The 20,412-nt window shown below is 40.5% G+C and overlaps 1 protein-coding gene across 1 annotated transcript in view; it reads right to left on the bottom strand.

Moving 5' to 3' along the window:
• NCBP1 (nuclear cap binding protein subunit 1) overlaps positions 1 to 20,412 on the bottom strand; it is a 30,035-nt gene continuing 9,623 nt past the window's right edge. The window contains exons 11-23 of the mRNA XM_054003049.1: positions 20,285 to 20,395; positions 19,803 to 19,867; positions 18,999 to 19,061; positions 17,637 to 17,711; positions 16,439 to 16,542; positions 15,469 to 15,591; positions 14,197 to 14,299; positions 12,768 to 12,861; positions 10,202 to 10,305; positions 9,456 to 9,570; positions 3,810 to 3,953; positions 3,293 to 3,406; positions 1 to 2,410 (exon numbers count right to left, since the gene is read on the bottom strand). Of these exons, the coding sequence (XP_053859024.1) occupies positions 2,297 to 2,410; positions 3,293 to 3,406; positions 3,810 to 3,953; positions 9,456 to 9,570; positions 10,202 to 10,305; positions 12,768 to 12,861; positions 14,197 to 14,299; positions 15,469 to 15,591; positions 16,439 to 16,542; positions 17,637 to 17,711; positions 18,999 to 19,061; positions 19,803 to 19,867; positions 20,285 to 20,395 (1,329 nt within the window). The 3' untranslated portion in view covers positions 1 to 2,296. The remainder of the gene's footprint in view (positions 2,411 to 3,292; positions 3,407 to 3,809; positions 3,954 to 9,455; positions 9,571 to 10,201; positions 10,306 to 12,767; positions 12,862 to 14,196; positions 14,300 to 15,468; positions 15,592 to 16,438; positions 16,543 to 17,636; positions 17,712 to 18,998; positions 19,062 to 19,802; positions 19,868 to 20,284; positions 20,396 to 20,412) is intronic.

The raw sequence follows: 20,412 nt of genomic DNA, 5'->3' as shown, positions 1-20,412 counted from the left end.
GCAACCTGCTTCACCTTCATTTATTTTTGTCTTTATGTGTGCATTTTTTTCCAACCACACCTCATTTCTACAACAACTTTACACTATCCACCACTTCATATTTCAGCAGTTCCAAGTTTCTCCAGTTAGCTCCAGCCCATTTCCCAGTCAAGTCAGGTGTACACCATTAGACCTAAAAGAAGGTGAAGGTGTCCAACAGACTCAAGAAATGCAATCAAATTCCATGCTCAAAGCTTGGCATGATTGGAAGTTAAATCAATTTTGAAAGACATTGCTATTTGGTTTTAAAACACAGGATTACACTCAAGCATTTGCAACTGTATCCCCAACATCAGTATTTGTCAAGGCTCAAAGAAAGTTACAGGTTTGCAAGTTCTAACTGCATTACCAGTTTTACAGAAGTCACATTTATAGTCAGAACCCTCACCATTAGTTAATATCAGAACTTATACTGACCCAAGCCAGTGAAAAAATACTATTAAACTCCTATTAAAACCTTTAAAGTATTAAATGTGTCCTAAAAATAAAAAAAACTACAGGAAACCATATTTGATTACTCAAGAACATTAACATAGAAAGATCTGAAGCATAAGTCTGTGCAGGACTGACAAAATCCTTGCATAAAGCAAATTTACAACAAATAACAATACACCCTGAAAGAATGGTGGAGGTGGGAAATCAGTCAAGTCAGAAAGGGCAAGCAGAAAAAGTAAAGTAACAGATCTACATCTATGAGGATATATAGGATTGCTACAGGCCACACACAAAAATTAGATGAACAGTCAAAGCAAAATGTTCAATTTTTTACCCTCCTTGCTTAGTCAGGAGGTCACCGGTCAATGTACAGATGAAATGCATTTCTAGGTATAATACCTAAAAAATAATTTGTACAGGAACAAAATTACTCAAAGCACGTAATTTCCTAAGCTAAAACTAAACAGCACTGGGTATGAAATTCTTTAAAACATTCACCTGCAAAATGAAGAGACCAGCTTGGAAGCCCCCTGCACACTGACAGACCTGAGCCCTTAAGGCAGCGTCTCTGCTGTTCACCGCTGCTCACTGTAGTACAGAACACTCTGGTTTGGCCCTTATGTACCTCACGTTACTGGCCTAACTCAAAACTAAGCCTGCTCTACTTTCAGTTGTGTTCTCCTCAGTCTAAGCCTCCTGTAATGTACCACTTAATTCGGCATTAAAACACTTCCTGAAGACATGGGAGCAACGTGCTGCTGTCACGTTTTAAAGTGAGGGAAGTGTAGCAGATGCAATAGTTGTTGCCAAGCCAGATGAGGCAAGAGCACTTTGTTCATGCACTGTCACTAAGCAGAAAGATTTCTGACATCCTGCATCCCAGCGCAAATGCGACAGTCTAATGAGTTACAGGCTGAAAGAAAAAAACAAGCTCAGCACTGTCTGGGGCATCTGGGGCTGGAGCTCCCAACACCCAGGTAAGGTTTGCAGCATGGAAGTCAGAAGTTTGTTCCACTCCAACTCTTGCTTACTGTCTCTATTTATCAGTGAAGATTCTACCAAGAGCAGTTCATGATTTCTTGACCACAATGCAAAAAGAATTGCATTCTTCAGAAGTGGTCCATTAAGTTTATCTACTGTTTATAGATACTGTAAGAAGACACTAGACAATACATTTAAAAAACATATTTCAATTGTATTTTATGTTCTTTTAAACTGTGAAAATCTATCTGGCTTGGTAATAAAACAAATTTGTATGCTCTATGCTACTTTGAAAACGTGTTTCACATGCCCAAAGTTAAGACAGTTTTCCTATGTCATATACTAAAGAACTTATGCCACTGCTCACTGAGAAGGTGCTTCCCCTTTCATACTCACAAAACACTACGAATTGATCCTCATTTCTGCAATTAATTTGATTTAAGGGACATGCAGAGGTAACAAATTCAATTGCTTGGGGTTGGCTTTTTTTGTTGTGAGGTTAGAAATATTTTGGGGGGAGGAGTGTGTCTGATTTTTATTTTTATATAGGCAAGAGGGGAGAAATAAAATTACTATAATGAAGAGTCAAACTAAATTAAAAGACAACAAAAAGAATTAATACTTTACTTCACAAATATCCCCTATTAGTCATATCTTTTAAGGCTTACAATGCTTACACAGTTTGGTTTTTTAAGAACACTCTATTGTTTTATATAGGAGCACATGAAAGCCAGTTTTAGTAAAAAAAAATTCTTCCATCCCCATGTTAAGTTTTGCCATTAAAAAAAAATCTAAGTATCACTAAAGTCCTGCAGACAAGACTCTGTCCACGGATGATCCCTCAGGCCTGCAGAGCACAGAACTGCTGAAACACAGCCAGAATGTGGTGGTCCAGTTCAGCTGTAAACAGGAGGTTCTCTAGTGTCACCATGTACTGCTGGATTATCTGGTGGTGCTGACAGATAAAAAAAAAAACAAAAACAAACCACATATGTTTACTGTTTTTACATTTATATCAGAATAGGCAGAGAAGTCAAGATATGTAAGAACCACAAATGTTCTCATCTGAATTGTTTAGCACATCTAACTTCCACAACGTAGCAGCCATGGATAAGAAAAACAATGTAGAGGCACTGCTGACTGCAAGAATGAAGCATGCGCTGAAATCCTGCCTTGTGCTTCCTATAACTCTTCATTCATGGAACCTGAGTAGTGTGCAGGACACAATGCTACTGCAGGTATCTTAGGAGAATCATGGTATTTCCTTTCCTCTGAAGACACATCTACTACCAGGGAAGGATTCATCCCGAGGGAGAATTACACCACCACTCCCATTCTTCAACACATCTTGTGCTCACATAGGTATAACCTCTGATAACTAATCAGTTTCATCCAGCCATCTGTGCTTATTAACAGATTTAATACAGAGCCAAATATTCAAAAATCATGTTTAATAGATATTTACACACCTCACTAAAAGGAATCCTGCAATATTTAAATTCACCTATTTAAAACATGTCTATTTTAGCATTCTTGTTTGTTCACAACTTTGCCCTTACTAAAAACACACAGTTAAGTGGAAATCCGTGAAATTCATAACCACATCTTGAAATATTTTTGCAGTATGCTTACAGTGAGGATATTCTCCACTCAGGATCAGTCACTCCACCAGACTGTGGCAGAAATTTGGCCAGAGGCAGAGAGTTGTGACCTGGCCCCACACCAGCCTCTAGGGAAAATGTGCTGCTGCCACCTACTGCTACTCTCGTGGAGCCCTCAGCTTTCCTAATTAAGCACGGCCTGTCAACACCCTTCCAAACTGAGAAGTGAAACTTACCTGCAGGAAGATCTGCTGCAACCTCTCTATACAGCTCTTGTACCAGGGTGTAAATACATCAATTCCACCTGTCTCACAGCGCACTAAGTGCTCCGTTAACAACATAATGAAACGCTGTAGTAGAGGAGAAAAAACCCAAACTTATTCAGGCTCATAAAATTAAAGAAGAATCCTAACCTAAGGTAAGAGGATCTGGGTGTCAAAAGCTTTGAACAGCACTGTGAGAATAATTATTTGCTTGGCAAATACTGAATTTAGTATGAAAATAAACCAGTTACCTTCTGGTTGTTCAGGAAATTGTGTCCTCTCCTTCTAAGCAGTTGAAACTCATCAGATCCTGCTCCAAACCAGTCTTTGCAGAGGGATGATCTGGACTGACTCTAACCCATGGTAAAGTCATCAACCCCCTCCCATATTCTTATTCCAAGAAAATGCCCAAGATAGTAGGGATGCTGAAGGGTTTGTAAATCAAGTAACTTCAAAACCTAAACAGAGAAGAGACTTTGACCATCATTACCTGGAATATAACAAGAAAGAGATTCTTCTGCTCACTCTGGGCTGACTCTACTTTTTCCTGCAAGCGCTCTATCTGCTCTTCCAGTGGTCCATCTTCCCGATCAGTGCTTCGGTCATCATCGTCATCATCATCATCACTGTCCCGCTGCAAATGACAACAACACAGGACTTAACCAGTAATTTGGCAGGTGTGGATATAATTTAATACTCTCCATTTCCACATGTGAAAAAGTCTGCAGGACAACTGAAGACCAGCACATAATTCTGGATAAAATTTCAGAAGGAAAAATGCTAATATGGAAAAGCCCTGAAAAAAAAATTATTACTAAGATTTCAGAGAAACTAGAGCAAGCATAGAGATTCATCAGAATTAAGGTGTTTTCCTCCAGGAAGGTGCTGTGGCTGACAGCCCAGATGAGGTGCCCCTACACCAGGGCATGCAGCATGGGCAACAAACAGGAGGAGCTGGAAGCCACTGTGCTGCTGGATAGTTATAATGTTGTTGTCACTCCTGAAACTCAGTGGATGGATCCTATGACTGGAGTGTGACAAACAGCTGCCACCAGGCTGTTCAGAAGGGGCATGGGAATAAGAGACACAGAGGGATTGCCCTCTACATCAAGAGTTAGATCCAGTGTGAAGAGTCTCTGAAGACCAGCCATGAGCAAGTGTGAAGCTGGTGGGTGACAATCCCAGCTGAGGCAGCAAAGGGAGCCTTTGGTTGGTGTCTGTGACTGGTTCTCTGTGGCAAGCACATTTCTCTCTCAGGATTTTTTATTGAGGTGCATGGAGAGAGATGAGGGAGAAAACAATTTCTATTTCTGCTCCTTGTTTTTCTCTTGTGGAATGTGTTTAGAGAATTGTTTACCCAGAGTGAGCGCTTGGTTAGACCACGGTGGATTGTTTGGGCCTGATGGCCAGTCGGATCCACCTGTGTCTGGGCTCTGGAGAACAGGGTCACGAGTTGTGAGTTAGTTAGATATGATAGTTAAAGAAAGTAGCATGTAGTATTTAGTATCCTCTTTTATATAGCATATTAATGTATTATAACATAATTATAATAAAGCAATCATTCAGCCTTCTAGAATGGAGTTAGACATCATTATTCTTCCCATTAGGTTCACCGACATCTACAACAGTTCTCGACCAAGCAGAGATCGCTGATGGAGCCTTCTTGCTCCAGCTGCAGGAGGCACCGCACTCACGGGCTCTGGTACTGCTGGGGCACTTCAACCACCCCTGCATATGCTGGAAAAGTAGCTGTAGGCAATCCTTGAGATTCCTGGAATGCATGGAAGATAAATTCCTGACCCAGGAAACAGACAGCCCTAGAATAGAGGAGGTGTCACTGGATCTGTTGGTCACCAGTACAAGGGGGCTAATGGGGAATGTCAAGCTAGGAGGCAGTGATCATGCCTTGGTGCAATTCACAGTCCTGAGGGATATGGGTCGGGAAAGGAATCAAGAGAGGCCCCTGAACTTTAGAAAAGCAGACTTTCAGCTTTTCAGGGACATAGTCAATGAGACTGCTTAGGAGACTGCCCTCAGGGACAAAGGAGAAGAACAGAGCTGGCAAGTCTCCACAAGAGAGCAAGAGCTTGCAATTCCCAGGGGCAAGGAATCAGACAAGGCAGGAGACTGACACGGCTCAGCAGGGCACTGCTGGTCAAACTAAAATGAAAGAAGCAAATGCAGAAACAGTGGCAACAAGAACACGTAACCTGGGAAGAGCATAGTAGCGGTGGGGTGGGGAAGGCCAAGGCAAAGCTGGAACTGAACCTGGCACGGGACACAAAGGAAGGTATGCAAGCCAGAAAAGGGAAGTCAAAGAAGGTGTGTCTCCTGACAGACAATGCTGGAACACTGAGAAGAAGGCTGAGGAACTCAAGCTTCTTGAAAAGACCTTCTTTTGCTGCCATCTTCAATGGTAACGCCTCTTCCTGCATCTCTTGAGCGGACGAACAGCAGGATGGGGACTGGGGGAGTAAAGTCTCTCCCACACTAGGTAAAAATCAGGTTCATGGCCACCTGAAGAACCTAAAAGTCTACGGGAGCCAATGAGATGCATCCTAGAGTCCTAAGGCAACCAGCTGATGTAGTTGCCAAACCACTGTCCATGACATTTGAAAAGTTGTGGCTGTCAGGTGAAGTCCCAGGTGACTGGAAAAGGGAAAACATTGTACCCATCTTTAAAAAGAGAAGAAAGGAGGACCCCTAGAACAACTGACCTGTGAGCATCACCTCTGTGCCTGGGAAGATCACAGAACAGATCCTGCTGGAAGCTGTGCTAAAGCACATGGAGGACAGGAGGTGATTTGGGACAGCCAGCATGGCTTTACCAAGGGCAAGTCCTGCCTGACCAACCTGCAGGCCTTCTGTGATGGAGTGACTCCACTCGTGGACAAGGGAGGGGCAGCAGATGTCATTTATCAGGACTTTGACATGGTCCTCCACAAGATCCTTCTCTCTAAATTAGAGAGAGATGGATATTCGATTGGTGAACTGTTACATGGGTAAGAAATTGGCGGCATCCAGAGGGTAGTGGTCAACAAATCTGAGTCCCAGTCAGTGGGACATCAGTGATCAGTGGTATTGCCCAGGGGTCTGTACTGGGACTAGTGTTATCTTGATTAATGACAGACAAAGGGGTCGAGTACACCCTCATCAAGTTTGCCGATGACACCAAACTGAGTGGTGCTGCTGACACTTCTGAAGGACAAGATGCCATCCAGAGGGACCTGGACAAGCTCACAAAGGGGTCCACAAGAGTCCCATGAGGTTTAGTAAGACCAAGTTCAGGGTGTTGCACCTTGGTCAGGACAACCCCCAGCAACAGGGGGAGAGCAGCCCTGTGAGAAGGCCTTGGGGGTGCTGGTGGGTGAGAGGCTGGACATGACCCAGCCATGGGCACTCCCAGCCCAGAAAGCCGAACGTGTCCTGGGCTGCATCCAAAGCAGCGTGGGCAGCAGGGGAGGGAGGGAATTCTGCTCCTCTGCTCTGGTGAGAGCCCACCTGGAGCCCTGCATCCAGCTCTGGAGTCCCAGCACAGGAAGGTCATGGACCTGTTGGAGTGAGTCCAGAGGAGAGACACCAAGATGATCAGAGGGATGAAGCATCCCTCTTACGAGGGAAAGGCCGAGAGAATTGGGTTTGTCCAGCCTGGAGCAGAGCAGGTTCTGAAGTGATCTAATTGCAGCTTTCCAATATCTGAAGGAAGACTCCAAGAAAGAAGGAGTAATTACAAGAGCATGCAGTGGTAGAACAAGGATGAATGGCCTTAAACTGAAAGACAGTAGGTTTAGATAAGAAATAGGGAAGAAACTTTTTACTGTGAGAGTGGTGAGGCACTGGAACAGGTTGCCCAGAGAAGCTGAGGATGCCCCATCCCTGAGACTGTTCAAGGCCAGATGGGATGGAGCTCTGAGCAAGCTAGCCTAGTGGAAGATGTCCCTGCCCATGGCAAGGGCTTAAAACTAGGTGATCTTTGAGGTCCCTTCCAACCCAGGCCATTCTATGATTTCATGGTTTATTTAAGGGAAATACAGTGAAAGGTAATACACCTTCTAACTTTATCATTACATGGTAATGAACAACTTTATTTTTAAAAACAATCTGGCATAGATTTTTTCAAATTGTATCTACTGCACCAAGACAGGTAATTCATTAAATAAAGAGTTCTGAAATCTCAGTGCTTTAAAAAATAATGCACCTGGCGCAAATTCTCTCCTGCACTTGGTGCAAGAACTCAAATGAATCCAGCTGGTTAGCACAACACGAAGGCTGAAGACTGGAGCAAGTGTTTTGAAGTGGGGACTCCCTGTATTCATGATCAAAAAGGCTACTCTCAAGACTAGAAAGGTCCAGCACAGAAACTGATCTACTAACTAGGAACATAGCATGCTTCACTGCATCAAAAACAACACAACACCACCACCACCCACAAAATACACCTAAGAACCAGCTCAGGTGATCAAGTCTTAAACAAGACTACAAGGCATATAGGAGGAAAGACAGGATCTGATGGATTATGGTAAATTCAATCACAAGACACTGCTTTAGTATCATATAGTTGTTTCTGTGCAAAGACATACATAAATTACGAGCTCAAAACTTTAAAAATATCTATAAAAGAAGCATGTGTAACTTGGGATAAACGTGTTAACTCACCTACAACATAGGAAATGAAGTTCACAACTGCAAGACAGTTATAGCTCTGAATCAGTATAAAAAATGAAAACTTACCAGAGTAACTGAGAATTTAATTTTATTCTCTCTATAGGAACTTGCCTTTTTCCCATCTATAAGGATTTTTTCTGAACTCAAAACACTGAAGGACCACTGAAGACAAAGCATGCAAGCCTTGGACTCATTCCATGGTAAGGGAACAGCCTTCATGCTGGAGAAATCAAAACCTGATGGCATACTTTCTCTAAAAGGAATGGTCATGCAGCAGAGCAACAGCCTGCAGTACTCACTGTTGCATACAAATGTTTCTTCCTGGCACAATACTCATTTAAAGTACTAAGTAATAAAGAGCTGCAGCAAGAGACAAGGACAGAAATTAAAACACTGGTATATTTAGAGATGCCAGAGAAGCTCTTTGCCTCACAGTAAGATCAATGACTGCACCTAAGTCTTCCATAATCACAGGCATTTATTAACTGCTCATCAATGTAGACTGAGGAGGTAAGCAGGATGGCTGCTGCTGTGAGTGAAGGAAACAAGATTAAGGGGCTGAGATGAACCAACACTGGCAAGCCAAGAGTTATTCGTGATCTCTCAACAGAAGCTTCTGAACAAATGACTGACTTGAGCTTCCTTCAAAAAACATCAGCAAGCTCTGTGTCACATTTTGACACTCAACTCATTCAAAATGTTCGAGCTAGTTAAGGGTTTTATGCAGGTAAACACACATACAGACCTCAAAGAAACACAGAAGTTCTCTACTGCTTTCTGCAATTCAGCATATTTATAAACTGACTTCAGTACTGCATTCAGCCAAACTTCCTTGGGCCCTATCTTTTCCAGCTGCCACAGAAGACACTCCATTTTACTGGCCCACTTGAGACAACAGAACACAACAGCAGCTGCTTCCTCATCAGTTTGCTGTATTTAATAATGCAAGATCATGCAACCATATTCAGGAAAATAAGCTGGAAGAAAGAAGTGCCATGTCAGTGTCAGAATCCAGCAGCATCCATCAGAAGAATAGTAACAGCCAACTTCTTAATTGCAAATAGCTGTTTCTGTGCACTTCTGTGTGGAAGCCACAAGAGCACTCTTTAACAGAACTTACTATGAATAATTTGTAACTGTTCTTACTATTCTCTAATAAGGTAACTGGAATCCAGATTAGAAGGCAAGTGGAAGACATGTTCATATTGGAAGAGAAACTTGTGAGAGAGAACTTGAACAGATCAAATACGTATGCACTCCCTTAGAAGATTTTACTAAATTCTTAAATTACAGCTAGGACCAAGAACATGCATCTGATTTTTGCTACAGATGATACAGCTAACCACATCTCTGCAGACATGCTTCCTGAAGAATCCTATGTTTTCAGTCCTTCCCAAAACCAACTGTGTGTCTGTACATCAGCATGCAGGCTTGTATAACTTGGTTTAAAATTTACAAACAAATTACTCACTCTTTTGTGCTGCCTGGCCAATCTTGCTTTGGTCTCCTCCAGTTCTTTGTGAATCTTCAGGACATGCTTATTCATCTTACGAATTGTGGAATGTAAGATCTCCCAGACATAAAACCTAGGAAAGACACACAGCTCGAAACACCACATTACACACTACTTGAAAATAGGAAACTAACTATAGTTTCTTAACAGAAAAATATAAGTGGGTGAGTTAAAAAAATCTACATATGATTTAAGGGGACATCTACCGGAGTGAATGAAGACTTAGGAAAACATCAATCAGTTCATGCCTATTTGTTGCAGTACACTTCAGAGTCAGAATTTTATTTCATGTACACACTTCAAGAGCATTAACGTCAAACTTAACTCCTTAGATTGAACAGTTCTTCCGATCTCAATATGCAATGCACCAGTGGTGGTACAAGTTACGTACCAATCCCAAGGGCCAGGACTGTGCCCAGCCAGCAGCGATACAACACACAGCAACAGATTCTGTCTAGGAACAGCTCCACTTCAGCAGGCTTAGATACTACTAGCAAAATAACATGCTAGTGGCAATATTGCACTGTCATACCAACATTCATACCCCAACTCAGAAAGAAAAACATTTAAACATATTTTGTAGAAAGGGCAAAAGCCTAATTGTACCTTATTCCACTACTGAGTTTTCAAAGATTGAACTATGTACTGGCAAATTAAAGTAGAAAATCAAAGACAAATAACAACCCAAACCAAGTTCTTGTTACCTGGTAAAATCATGTGCCAGCTCTGAAGAAAAGATCCAGTTTGCTACTGCAGCACAGTCAACAATTTGCGTCCGAATCATCTTGTCCACAAGCACAGCAATCATCTGTATTTTGTGAAAGACAATACACACAAAATCTGTGTAAAATACTCCATCCTCAGATAAAACCAGAGATGATTCGATGCAACTCTACAGCAGTGGTATTACTGACTAATTTCAAATACTTTAACGAACTGGGTAGTCTAGCTAAAACATTTCAAATGAGGGGATCTGTATCAATTACATAAAGCATTCTAACTTTGTTAACAACTACACCTACTTCTCAAAGTATCACTCCTTTTTAGCACATATACTCCCATACAAAGGCAAAAAATACAAAAATCCAAGTTGGAACTGAGGCCTTGAGAGACGTGAGCGCTAGTATTTGACATCAAAGTACTCCAACCAGAGCACATATACCTGTCAGATCACCATAATGAAGGAGCTGCTGTTAGCCTACTCTCCCTGAACTGCAACAGCCCTCAAACATGACAGTAAACTTAACTTTACAGGGCCCATTAACTTCAGGACAGAACGAATGAGCATCGTGGAGTCAGTGGCAAGGCTTACTTGCTACAGGCACTGCCATGATTCTGAGGGAGTTGCAAACCATCTAGCAGGCAACTGCAGAGAAGAGTTACTGACTAAAGAAGATGCAAGCTGTTCAGAAAAAAGGGCTTATCTTAGTTACTCATGTGATTGAATGCCACAGTATCGAAGAACCACAGCCTGCACTGTATTTATCCTTACAACCACCTGTTGTCATATAAGGAAATGTAACAAAGCTCCTTTTAAGGAAGGAAAATTAAAATAACTGAATGAATCATACAGAGGACTCAGCACTCAACTTTCAAGTCCTAGGATAATATCCTATGCTCTATTTATCTTTCTGCATTGCCAGGAAGGATTTCTGATTGCTTAGCCTGGTCTTCCAAAAAACACACATCTAGGATTTTGAGAAAATACTTAATCTCACTGATAAAGTTTCTCTTTATGAAGTCACCAGCCTGCTTTAAAGTCCAGGGACTACTGACTCTTGCTATTAATCACTACCTGCAGCACAGACCACTCATTAGTGCTTTAAGCATATAAGCATTGTTGGTCTGAAATAAATCAAAGGATGTTCCCATTACATAGGAGTAGGGTGAACAGCCCGAAAATGGACTCTGGACAAGTGCCCTGCTGTTAAGGCACCATTCCTTCCATGTGACAAGGAGGTTGAGGACTTGGGAATAAGAAAAAAGCATTTGATCAGAAGCAAAGAACACAGAACTGCAGTAAAAGCAAGAGAAGGAAAGTTCCATGATTAAGTAGAACAGCAAACAGACTTTCCTAAATTTTGCACTTGAGATTTTTGAAAGGGATCTTGATTTATTATTAAAAAATTAACATAACTATTTAGTCTGGGTTTGAAACCTCCATCTCAGTTTGGTAATGCTGTGATACAAAGGAATGAAGAGGAAGGTGATACAGATATTACACTGCAGAATGAAATTTCTTCTCATTCAGTTAAATGGCAGAAAAAGTAGGTCAGTCTGTAAATGTCAGATTTTCAAGATCAGTAAACTGGGTAATAAGTAAAATATATTTTTTTTAAATCCTTCTTTTATGATGTCTTTAAGAGCAGTAACAGCTTGCATAGGTATCTTCTAGGTGCTCATTTTTCCACTAGAGAATGGACCACAGGTCTAGTAGCAGATGCAAGGATTACTCCTTGTTCTTAGTGGCATCACATAGTCTGGCCTGTGCAACTGAGAGGTACAGTTCACTTTCCAGCAACATAAACAAACCAGCAAGGAATACATTTAGTAACTAATGCAGGCAAAGTTCCTCATTGATTTCTACTCATAGAAAAATGACAGCTGAGGTAAAACACAATTACCATGAAGAAACTGAACAGCTTAAACAACTGAGACATCTTTTGTAGGTCTTTTAGGGTGTTATCTCCTCTGGCTCAAGAGTGAACATTATCACAGCACTGTCAGACCAATCTGTTCTGAACAGCCTCTACTGCAGCTTTACTCACACTGCCCACACACAACAGTGACTCCAGCATGAGCTCTGTGCAATAACTGGACAGCTTCCACTAGCAATTGATGGGGGGAAAGAAAAAAAAAAGCCTAAAATCCCTAGGCTTCTACATTTCTAGGATTGTGGCCTGTTTTAGATATGAGATCTACATCTTATGTAAATTTACATATTTATGTTGCTTTCCAACTTTGAATAAAACCATCGTTTCAGCAAAAGTTATTCTCTTGTTCAACAACCAGCACAGTATGAATCTGAGTCTTAATGACACTCCTTGCCCTTTCACAGTGAACTCTTGAGAAAGAAGCAGCACCACTGATGGTATATATTTTATGTCCAGCCTTCATTTCAGTAATAGCAACACTAAATACAATCTAAACTTTCATTAGAGTGACAACAGTTCTTTTTAAAGGATATAATACAAACAGTACATTTTTTTATTCACATATGACCTCTGTGAGCTAAAACTCACAAAGACCCTTGACATTGCAGCTTCTTACCTGTGGATGATTCTTCCAAACCTCATACACAACTCTCAGAACATGAAGCTTCCCCTCATCACTTTCAGCAAGTGTTTTGAAGACTTCATGAAACCTTTTAATAGAAGTAAGTAGTCAATGGATAGGCTGGGACCAGGTCAAAAGAGCAGCAGATATACGGCAAGTGGTTTACATTGGCCAAAAGAAAATAATGTGACTATCTACAGCATTTCTTAGACAACTGTTTCCTGGAAAATATTACCATCCTGAGCTAAAATAGTCTACAAAGAAATTATATCTCCCAACAGCAACTTACATGCTAGTGGTGAACCTACTTCCTGAAGCTAGGCTACATTTCTCAGGCTCTCAAAAGCAGGAGGCACTTTTCTGGTTCATGTGCTTATCTATACACAGCTGAACCAAAATTTGCTGCCTTTTTAGCCTCAGACCTTCCTCTTAATATGTTTCTTCAAATTAGGATAAGTGTCTGAAGTGCCTCTTTTCCAAGGAGAGGCTGCAAAAAGCATCTATTTTAGCAGTTACTCTGACTGCTACACTGCATTCATAGCCCAGCTTATTGTAATATAACTATAAAGCACAAGAGGCTCTTCTTGATCTCTTGGCTGCCACTGCTGTTGTGCAGCAGAGCAAATACCACGGTCTAAGTATTTGAATCACCCTGCCTCTTTTACTCATGGCTGCAGGTTACTACCTGCAGCTTCTTATCAACATTGCCTCTGTAGAGCTGCCAGGTGCATGATTTTGTAGTAGTTTTATCTATCTTTAGGGACAGATAGAAAAACAACTCATTAAGATGCATGTGACTACCTTTCATATAACAAAACCACTTAAAATCAACTCCAAAACACAAAGGATTAAAAATGGCATTCTAATTTTGCTAAAAATCGTGCAATAAATTCTTTGCAGTTCCAGCATATCTTTAAGGGATGAACTCTAAGGTCTTTTAGGTTGGATTTTACTCTGCTTTGGTACACAGAAGAAATGAACAGCAGACTGTTTTGAAGTTTCATGTTCTCTTTTTCTTTCCTTTTTTTAATACAAATATAATTGTCCTAGATTCATATTCATAGTACAAGATATTGTGATGGCAGCTACCCATTCATTGAAATGTAGGGAGAATCCCTTTTTCTTTCCCATAATTAGCAAATAAGCAATACAAAAATGAAGTAATTTTCCAAACCTTCCATCACATGACTGCAATGTATACACAGCTATTAATTCCATTCATAATGTATAATACATCTGTATGTATAATCTAGGATTTACACTACCATTTCTTCAGTAAGCAATGTCATTAGCTCTCCTAGTCATATTGCTTTGTGGAGTACCAACACTGCTGAAGCTTGCACTCCACTTCTTTTATCATGCATTTCACTGTCAGAATTAAACTGTTCTGTGAGCCCCAAAATAATGCACATATTATACTTACTTTGCAAGGGCGCTGAAGGAGTGGCTAAAAGACTTTGCAGCTAGATGGAGCAGAGTCTGAACAAAGACTTCTATTTTCAGAGGGTTGAAAGTAAATCCTTCACCTGCAAGTTATTTGAAGTTGACACTAATAAATACTTCAAGTAAAGCATGTAAACTACTCATACAGCTGTAGAGGTAACTTATGGTTTCAGCTCACTTCACAGGAGTTCCATCAACAGAGTTCTGCAGGGCTGAGCAAGGAGCTAGTAAAGACTCCCACAAGATGTACAGTTACAGGCTGCAATTTTGCCATGGAGAAGATGTGCAGAAAGCTTCTTCAGGAATTCTATCAGAGACACAGCCACCCCACCAACATGTGACAGCACTGATGGCAGCACAGAAAGTCAGCAAAGGAAACTGCAGCTGTGCACCAAGATGAGGGCCTGGGAAGGCCATAAAGACAGAGGTGTGGGTGAGGAGGGCGGAAGGTAAGGATTATTAACATACAGAGGCCAACCATTTAGGATATAAGAGAAAGGTCCACCAGGCATGTACAGCAAATATGGCTACTATGGTGAGTGGTGTCAGGTGCTCTCCTGCAGCTGAAGACAGGCAGAAGGAAGAGCATTAATTAGTGGGTAATGCCCAAAGCAAATCAGGAAACATGACAGTGCATCCAAGGGAAAAAAAAAAAAATCCACCACATCATGGTTGCTCTCTGCCTGTGTAGCTGAACTCTTGTAAAGACTACAAAAACAATGAAGCATTTGCCATTGTTTAGGTAACTTCTAACTCTCTCACACCACTCACTCCATAAAACACTCAGGCTTTAGGAATGAGTGCTGCCTGTGGCTGCAAAGCTAATGGGAATGTGAGCAGTCCCACCATGAGTTTTCATCTGTGGAACATGCCAGCCAGCAGGCTGGCTGTATAATGTGTTGTGGGACTGCCCTGACGGGAGGGAAGCTCTTAGGGCAGAAGCACTGAATTTAAGAACTGCCCTTGCAGCTGAAAGCAAAGGGGATGTTAAATTCTTTTATTCCATCAATAATTGCAAGAAAACACACCTCAAGCACCAGGTCATCTCTATTAGGAAAAAAAGGCAGGCCTCTGCATGTAAGATGTTTACAAAAAAACTAGGAGTGGTGTATTTACTACTAAATTGAAACCAGCTACTAGAAGAAAAAGCATACAGGTCTGTGAACCAACACATTCAGCTCCAAAGCACAGCAGATCAGTCTACACACAGAATAAATGACAGCTTGTTAAAGCCTAACAGCTTGTATCTTACCATCATCATCATCCTGGTTTGGATTAGGTACATCTTTTAAAATGCTGAAGATTTCATCATTGCTGGCCTTATTTTTAATTGCAATTGTTAAACAGAGTGCTACAGTATATCCAGGAAGAGACCCTGAACAAAACCAAAATGAGGTCAAAAATATGGAAAGGAAAGTAAATGAGCACTTTTAACACAAGTCTGCCCCACAGAGAAACAAGTACCCCTCCCAGCTACACCTAAAACTTGGTGTTTCCAATATCAGTGTCAACCTCAACATGCCATAAAATTGATCAACACATTTTCTGCTCTTCATCTTATATTCAAAATTTGGAGTAGAACTTTTAGACCTGAGCTCAGGCAATCACGTTTCTCACCAAATCTCTACTTCAGTTTCCACCAGGTTTCTAAAAATACAATACTTCCTTGTTTTTCCTCACTGTATCTTTGATGATGACACTTTTATGTTTAGGACTGTATTTACACTGAGCAATAAAAGGAATAATAAGGTCCCTCCCTACCTCAGTCTTTATGGTATCTGTTCATTTTATATGCTCATTAAATCAAATTTACTAGTAAAATATTCTAGTGCTTCATGAAGTTCAAAAAATAATTTCTCATTATCACTTCAGATGCTGATTTCCATAGTATTTGCTCAAACAGGTGAAATAGATGAATTGTCCAATTTTAGACTTCTGGCAAATAATACTGCACAACACCACAGCCATATCAGCAATAGTAGCTTGATGTATCTGGATTTTCTTTGCTTCATAAGAAGCGGACAGAATTTTATTAGAGAGATCCAGGCTTAATATATATTAATTGCTCATGTGAAGCATATTTACCCATACAAAAATCATGTATATTTATTTGATCTGTATTCTTTTTCATGAAGACAACTCATATTACAGTCAATCTAGTGTGCTCCCTTGCTCTGAAATACTTCTTCTTCAACTTGACCACTAGTAATTTTAATACTTACTATTGCTCTCATCTCCGTATTTGTAAATGCACACTGGATTAGCAGGACTGAGGACAGAAAAACTTGCAGGAACAATGTCTATTATTCGCTGATGGTAGGAGAGTCTGGAAATAACAAGTTCCACAGCAGTAGAATTAAAAAGGGAGTAACACCACAGCTAATGACTCCTTTATAATGTTTTTTTCTTGTATTTAAGGTCCATAGAACAAGATTCAGGATGCCTATACAACAGGATGGTAGTTTCTGCTGGGTAGTAAGAGCTAATAAATTAAACTTACTATATATATTTTCTATTTTAGTATATGCTTTCTATTTTAACTCTGTGAAGCTAGAATTCCATCTTCATACAATTAATTTGCCTTGTGAAAAAGCTGCCTGGTAAGAAATTTTTATGCAAAAACCTGCGATGTGCTGCAGAAAGCTAGTAAGATGTCAGTATTCAAAGCAGGAAAAATATTAAACCAGACATCTTCATTTTACTTTCCAGGTTCATTCACTCCCACAAAAACTTAATTTGCTATCAGAGTTTTCAATGAAATGGAAGAGTGCCACAGAAAAAAATGCATTTGCTGTGCAGCACAACACTTTCACACTCTGGATATGGAATTCACCCAAACCTTGATTATTTTCATGTAAGATGCTGAATAACATAGGCTTTTTCAACATTTTGCTCTTTCTCTCTCATATACCACCCTCATCTCAACAATTTTATGCCCAGACTACTCATCAGAACTACTGACTATGTAGTCTTGTTGGGTTTGGAGATTTTGTTTGTTTAGGCAGTTGTTCATTAATTTAAAGTAAATTAACATCAGAGGCACCTAGAAAAATCAAGAGTAGATTCTCAATTTTTGGTACAATTAATGGTCAGTTCCCTCTATTTCTGTGAAGGCTGAATAGTTTCCAAGAATGTAGCCTAAGTTCTCTTTCGTCCCATGCCTATGATGAAACATGTCTTTATATAACTACGGCATGGATAGCTCACTACTGTCTGCATTACCTGTTTCTCCCTCTCTTTGAAGCAGTGTCCTACAGCAGGTAAACCAGATTAAAAAGCATACAAACAACAGACCCATCTTTTACCTGAAAATTAATTGTAAGAACAGATGTGCCCAAGACAAGAGTCAAGTTAAAAGGACTCTGACAGCATTTATATGAAACTTTGCCTGGAATACAACTATGGAAAGATCTTACTTACCTCATGCACTTTTCCAAAACTTCTCTCACAAATTTGGGTTTGGGTTTTTCAAGGTCCTGAGTAAGACAATCTGACCTATCAAAGGACAGAATACAATGGCTTTTAGCAAAAGCATTTAGTCTTTTTAGTCTCTTTTTGGCTTGGTCTGATAGTACAAAACAATCAGAGTCTGAAGACAATGGGGGTGCTGGACCATTGGAGTGTAGGCAATTTAAAGCCATTGAGGTAAGTTAATCGCTACTTCCTTATTGGCATTACTGGAATCTCATCTCTCTGTGATAAAATTTTCAAGTAACCTCCCTTCCTCCATCATATTAAAAATAATTTGTGGCTATGGTTAGCTGGCTTTCCCTTTCCTTAGGAAAGGAACCTTGAGTGATTTCATAGTCTGTTTCTCCCTCAGCTCTTCTGGCTGATTTCAAATGCATTACAGTTAAGAAAAGCCTGAAATACAGTTACTTGCAAGATTTGTGAAAAATGGCACCTTGTGAGCGAGATCCACAAAAGCACTGCCATCAAGGAACATCCAGGCAAATTAAAATTACCTCTTTGAAGACTGCTGCCTGGTCAGTCAACATGGATGCATACCAGGATAGTCACCAAGCACTTAACTCCACAAGAGGACAGTGCAAGAAAACTTAAGTAAAGCCAGAACCCTATCAGAAGGGTGAACCCCTCTCCACAAGGACTCTCAGGCAGATCACCTACAGAAAGCAGGTACAGTCACAGGCTGTGGAAACTACTCTATGGAGGACTTGGCCTCAAGGGAATCTCCCTTGCCTGGAATGGAAATCTCAGGGAACCTGTGCTCAGACATGAATGGGCTCCAGAGAACTCCTGCTACAGATGCAGGTTCAAAATGTGGCACAGTAAGAACTGATGGCTGGGAAAGCTCTTGATGGAACTTCAGGCACTAGGATTTGGCAGGTGGGAAAAAGACCACAAGGTCTCAAGAATAAAAGTTATTATGAAAGGTTTACGGTGGGGTAGAGAGCAAAACAATGAGTTCAGGATACAAAGAGTAAGCACAACTATTAAGTAAAGAAAAGGTAAGAGGAAACATTTTCGAAAGTTTGTGAGCAACTGACAGAAAGTGCAGGACAAATTACAGTGATCACATTTCTGCTTTCCCTCTTTAAGGAATGCATAGACTGGCTTGAGATATACCACAAAGTTCACCAGTGATTGAAGAGATTACCAAGATAATCTACCACTGAGTGCTGGTGGACAGATAACAAAAGGTCTCTGATAAGCTAGAGGAAAGCCATTAACAGGGCCACCACACTGTAACACTTTCTGGATGTGTTTGAAATGTTAAGGTTTTAGCAATATCAGGTTTGAATCCAAAGGATAGAGGCTTACCAGTCTTCCCAGCTCCAACGGAACTGAAAGTTGCTCAAGTGGTGTGAAAACCAGTTAATAAATCTTAATTAAAAAAAAAAAAAAGAAAAAAAAAAATGCTCTGTTAAATGTGAGAAGTGCAGGAAAACTTTTAGTTGAACTTTTCTTATAAATGCATTCTACTTTTCCAAGATGAGCCTAAAGTCTTTAAGCTATTACAGCATTAAACAGGCATTTATGTTGACAGATACAAAAGACTGTTTGGAGAGTCATAAGGAAGATTTTATGGACAAATAGCCTGTCATGCATTTCACGTGAAGAGATGAAATATTTAACTACCAATTAAAATGTAAATTTACTGTGAATACACAACTTTCACATTTTTAATGAGTCACTAAACACTGCTACTCAATGCAGAGTTCACTGCAAGGCTAAAAGCACCACCATTCTCCTCCTCTGGGTGGCACACATGCCATTAACTTCTCTTCCAAGTCACATCCCCTACCACCAGGGAGCATGCACAGTGTGTAGCAGAGTCCTACACAACCATGAACAATTCTGAACATGGAAAAGTTGTCACCCATCTTAACTGTCCTGCATAGACAGCTGGACTTGTGGCCTGCAGGGGAACGTTCCTGGGAGGAGAGGCAAGCAGTAAATCCTCTCCACCTTCTCTGTAGATCACTCAAAGCCAGAGCTCACAAAACATTTTGAATAACATCAGGTAGCTCTAACAAGGCTTCCTGGCTACTCTTTCCACAGCCTCTGTTTTCTTCTCTACTGGATATCGAGGAATGTTTTCCACCATGTCCAAAACCTATTTACCTGTCCACACATGTTGTATTCATTGTGTCCAAACGCATGTAGAGCATTTCTGTGGCTTGTGCAAGCTTAAAGTTTCTTATTAAGGTTTACAAAAAAGAAGTAGGGTAACTCAGATATTTTTCCTTTCCGGTTTTTAATAGAATGTCATCAACTTTCTGTACGGAAAGCTCCCTGAGCCTACTGCAAAATCAGGTAAACCAAGTAAATCCACAGTCGAAAAAGCAATGAATATTGTGAGTTCCACCCTCTAATCCCAACCTGTTCTTCCATTATGGCAACAAGACTGCTGACTTCTTCCGGAAGGACAGAATTCACATCATGCAACAAGCAATGCAAGTGTTACAGGAAACGTTTCTTGCAGACACTGTGAAATATTAATACTGTAAAATATCAATAGTATTTATTACTGTCCCATCAGCGACAGAACAAACAAAATAAAGACTGCATTTCATAAATGCTCCTCAGGAGCACAGAAAGGATACAACTTGTGGTAAGGAGCCAGGCTGAAGTTTGCACAGCTCAATCAGCAGCGTTGTGTACATGACTTCAATATGTGGTGGAGATGGCAGTTGAAACAACTCTGCAAATATTACCTATAGGAGAGGAGATC

The sequence above is a fragment of the Vidua macroura genome, chromosome Z, assembly GCF_024509145.1.
Source record: "Vidua macroura isolate BioBank_ID:100142 chromosome Z, ASM2450914v1, whole genome shotgun sequence".
Taxonomy (NCBI): domain Eukaryota; kingdom Metazoa; phylum Chordata; class Aves; order Passeriformes; family Viduidae; genus Vidua; species Vidua macroura.
This window is presented reverse-complemented; position numbering and strand designations above follow the sequence as displayed.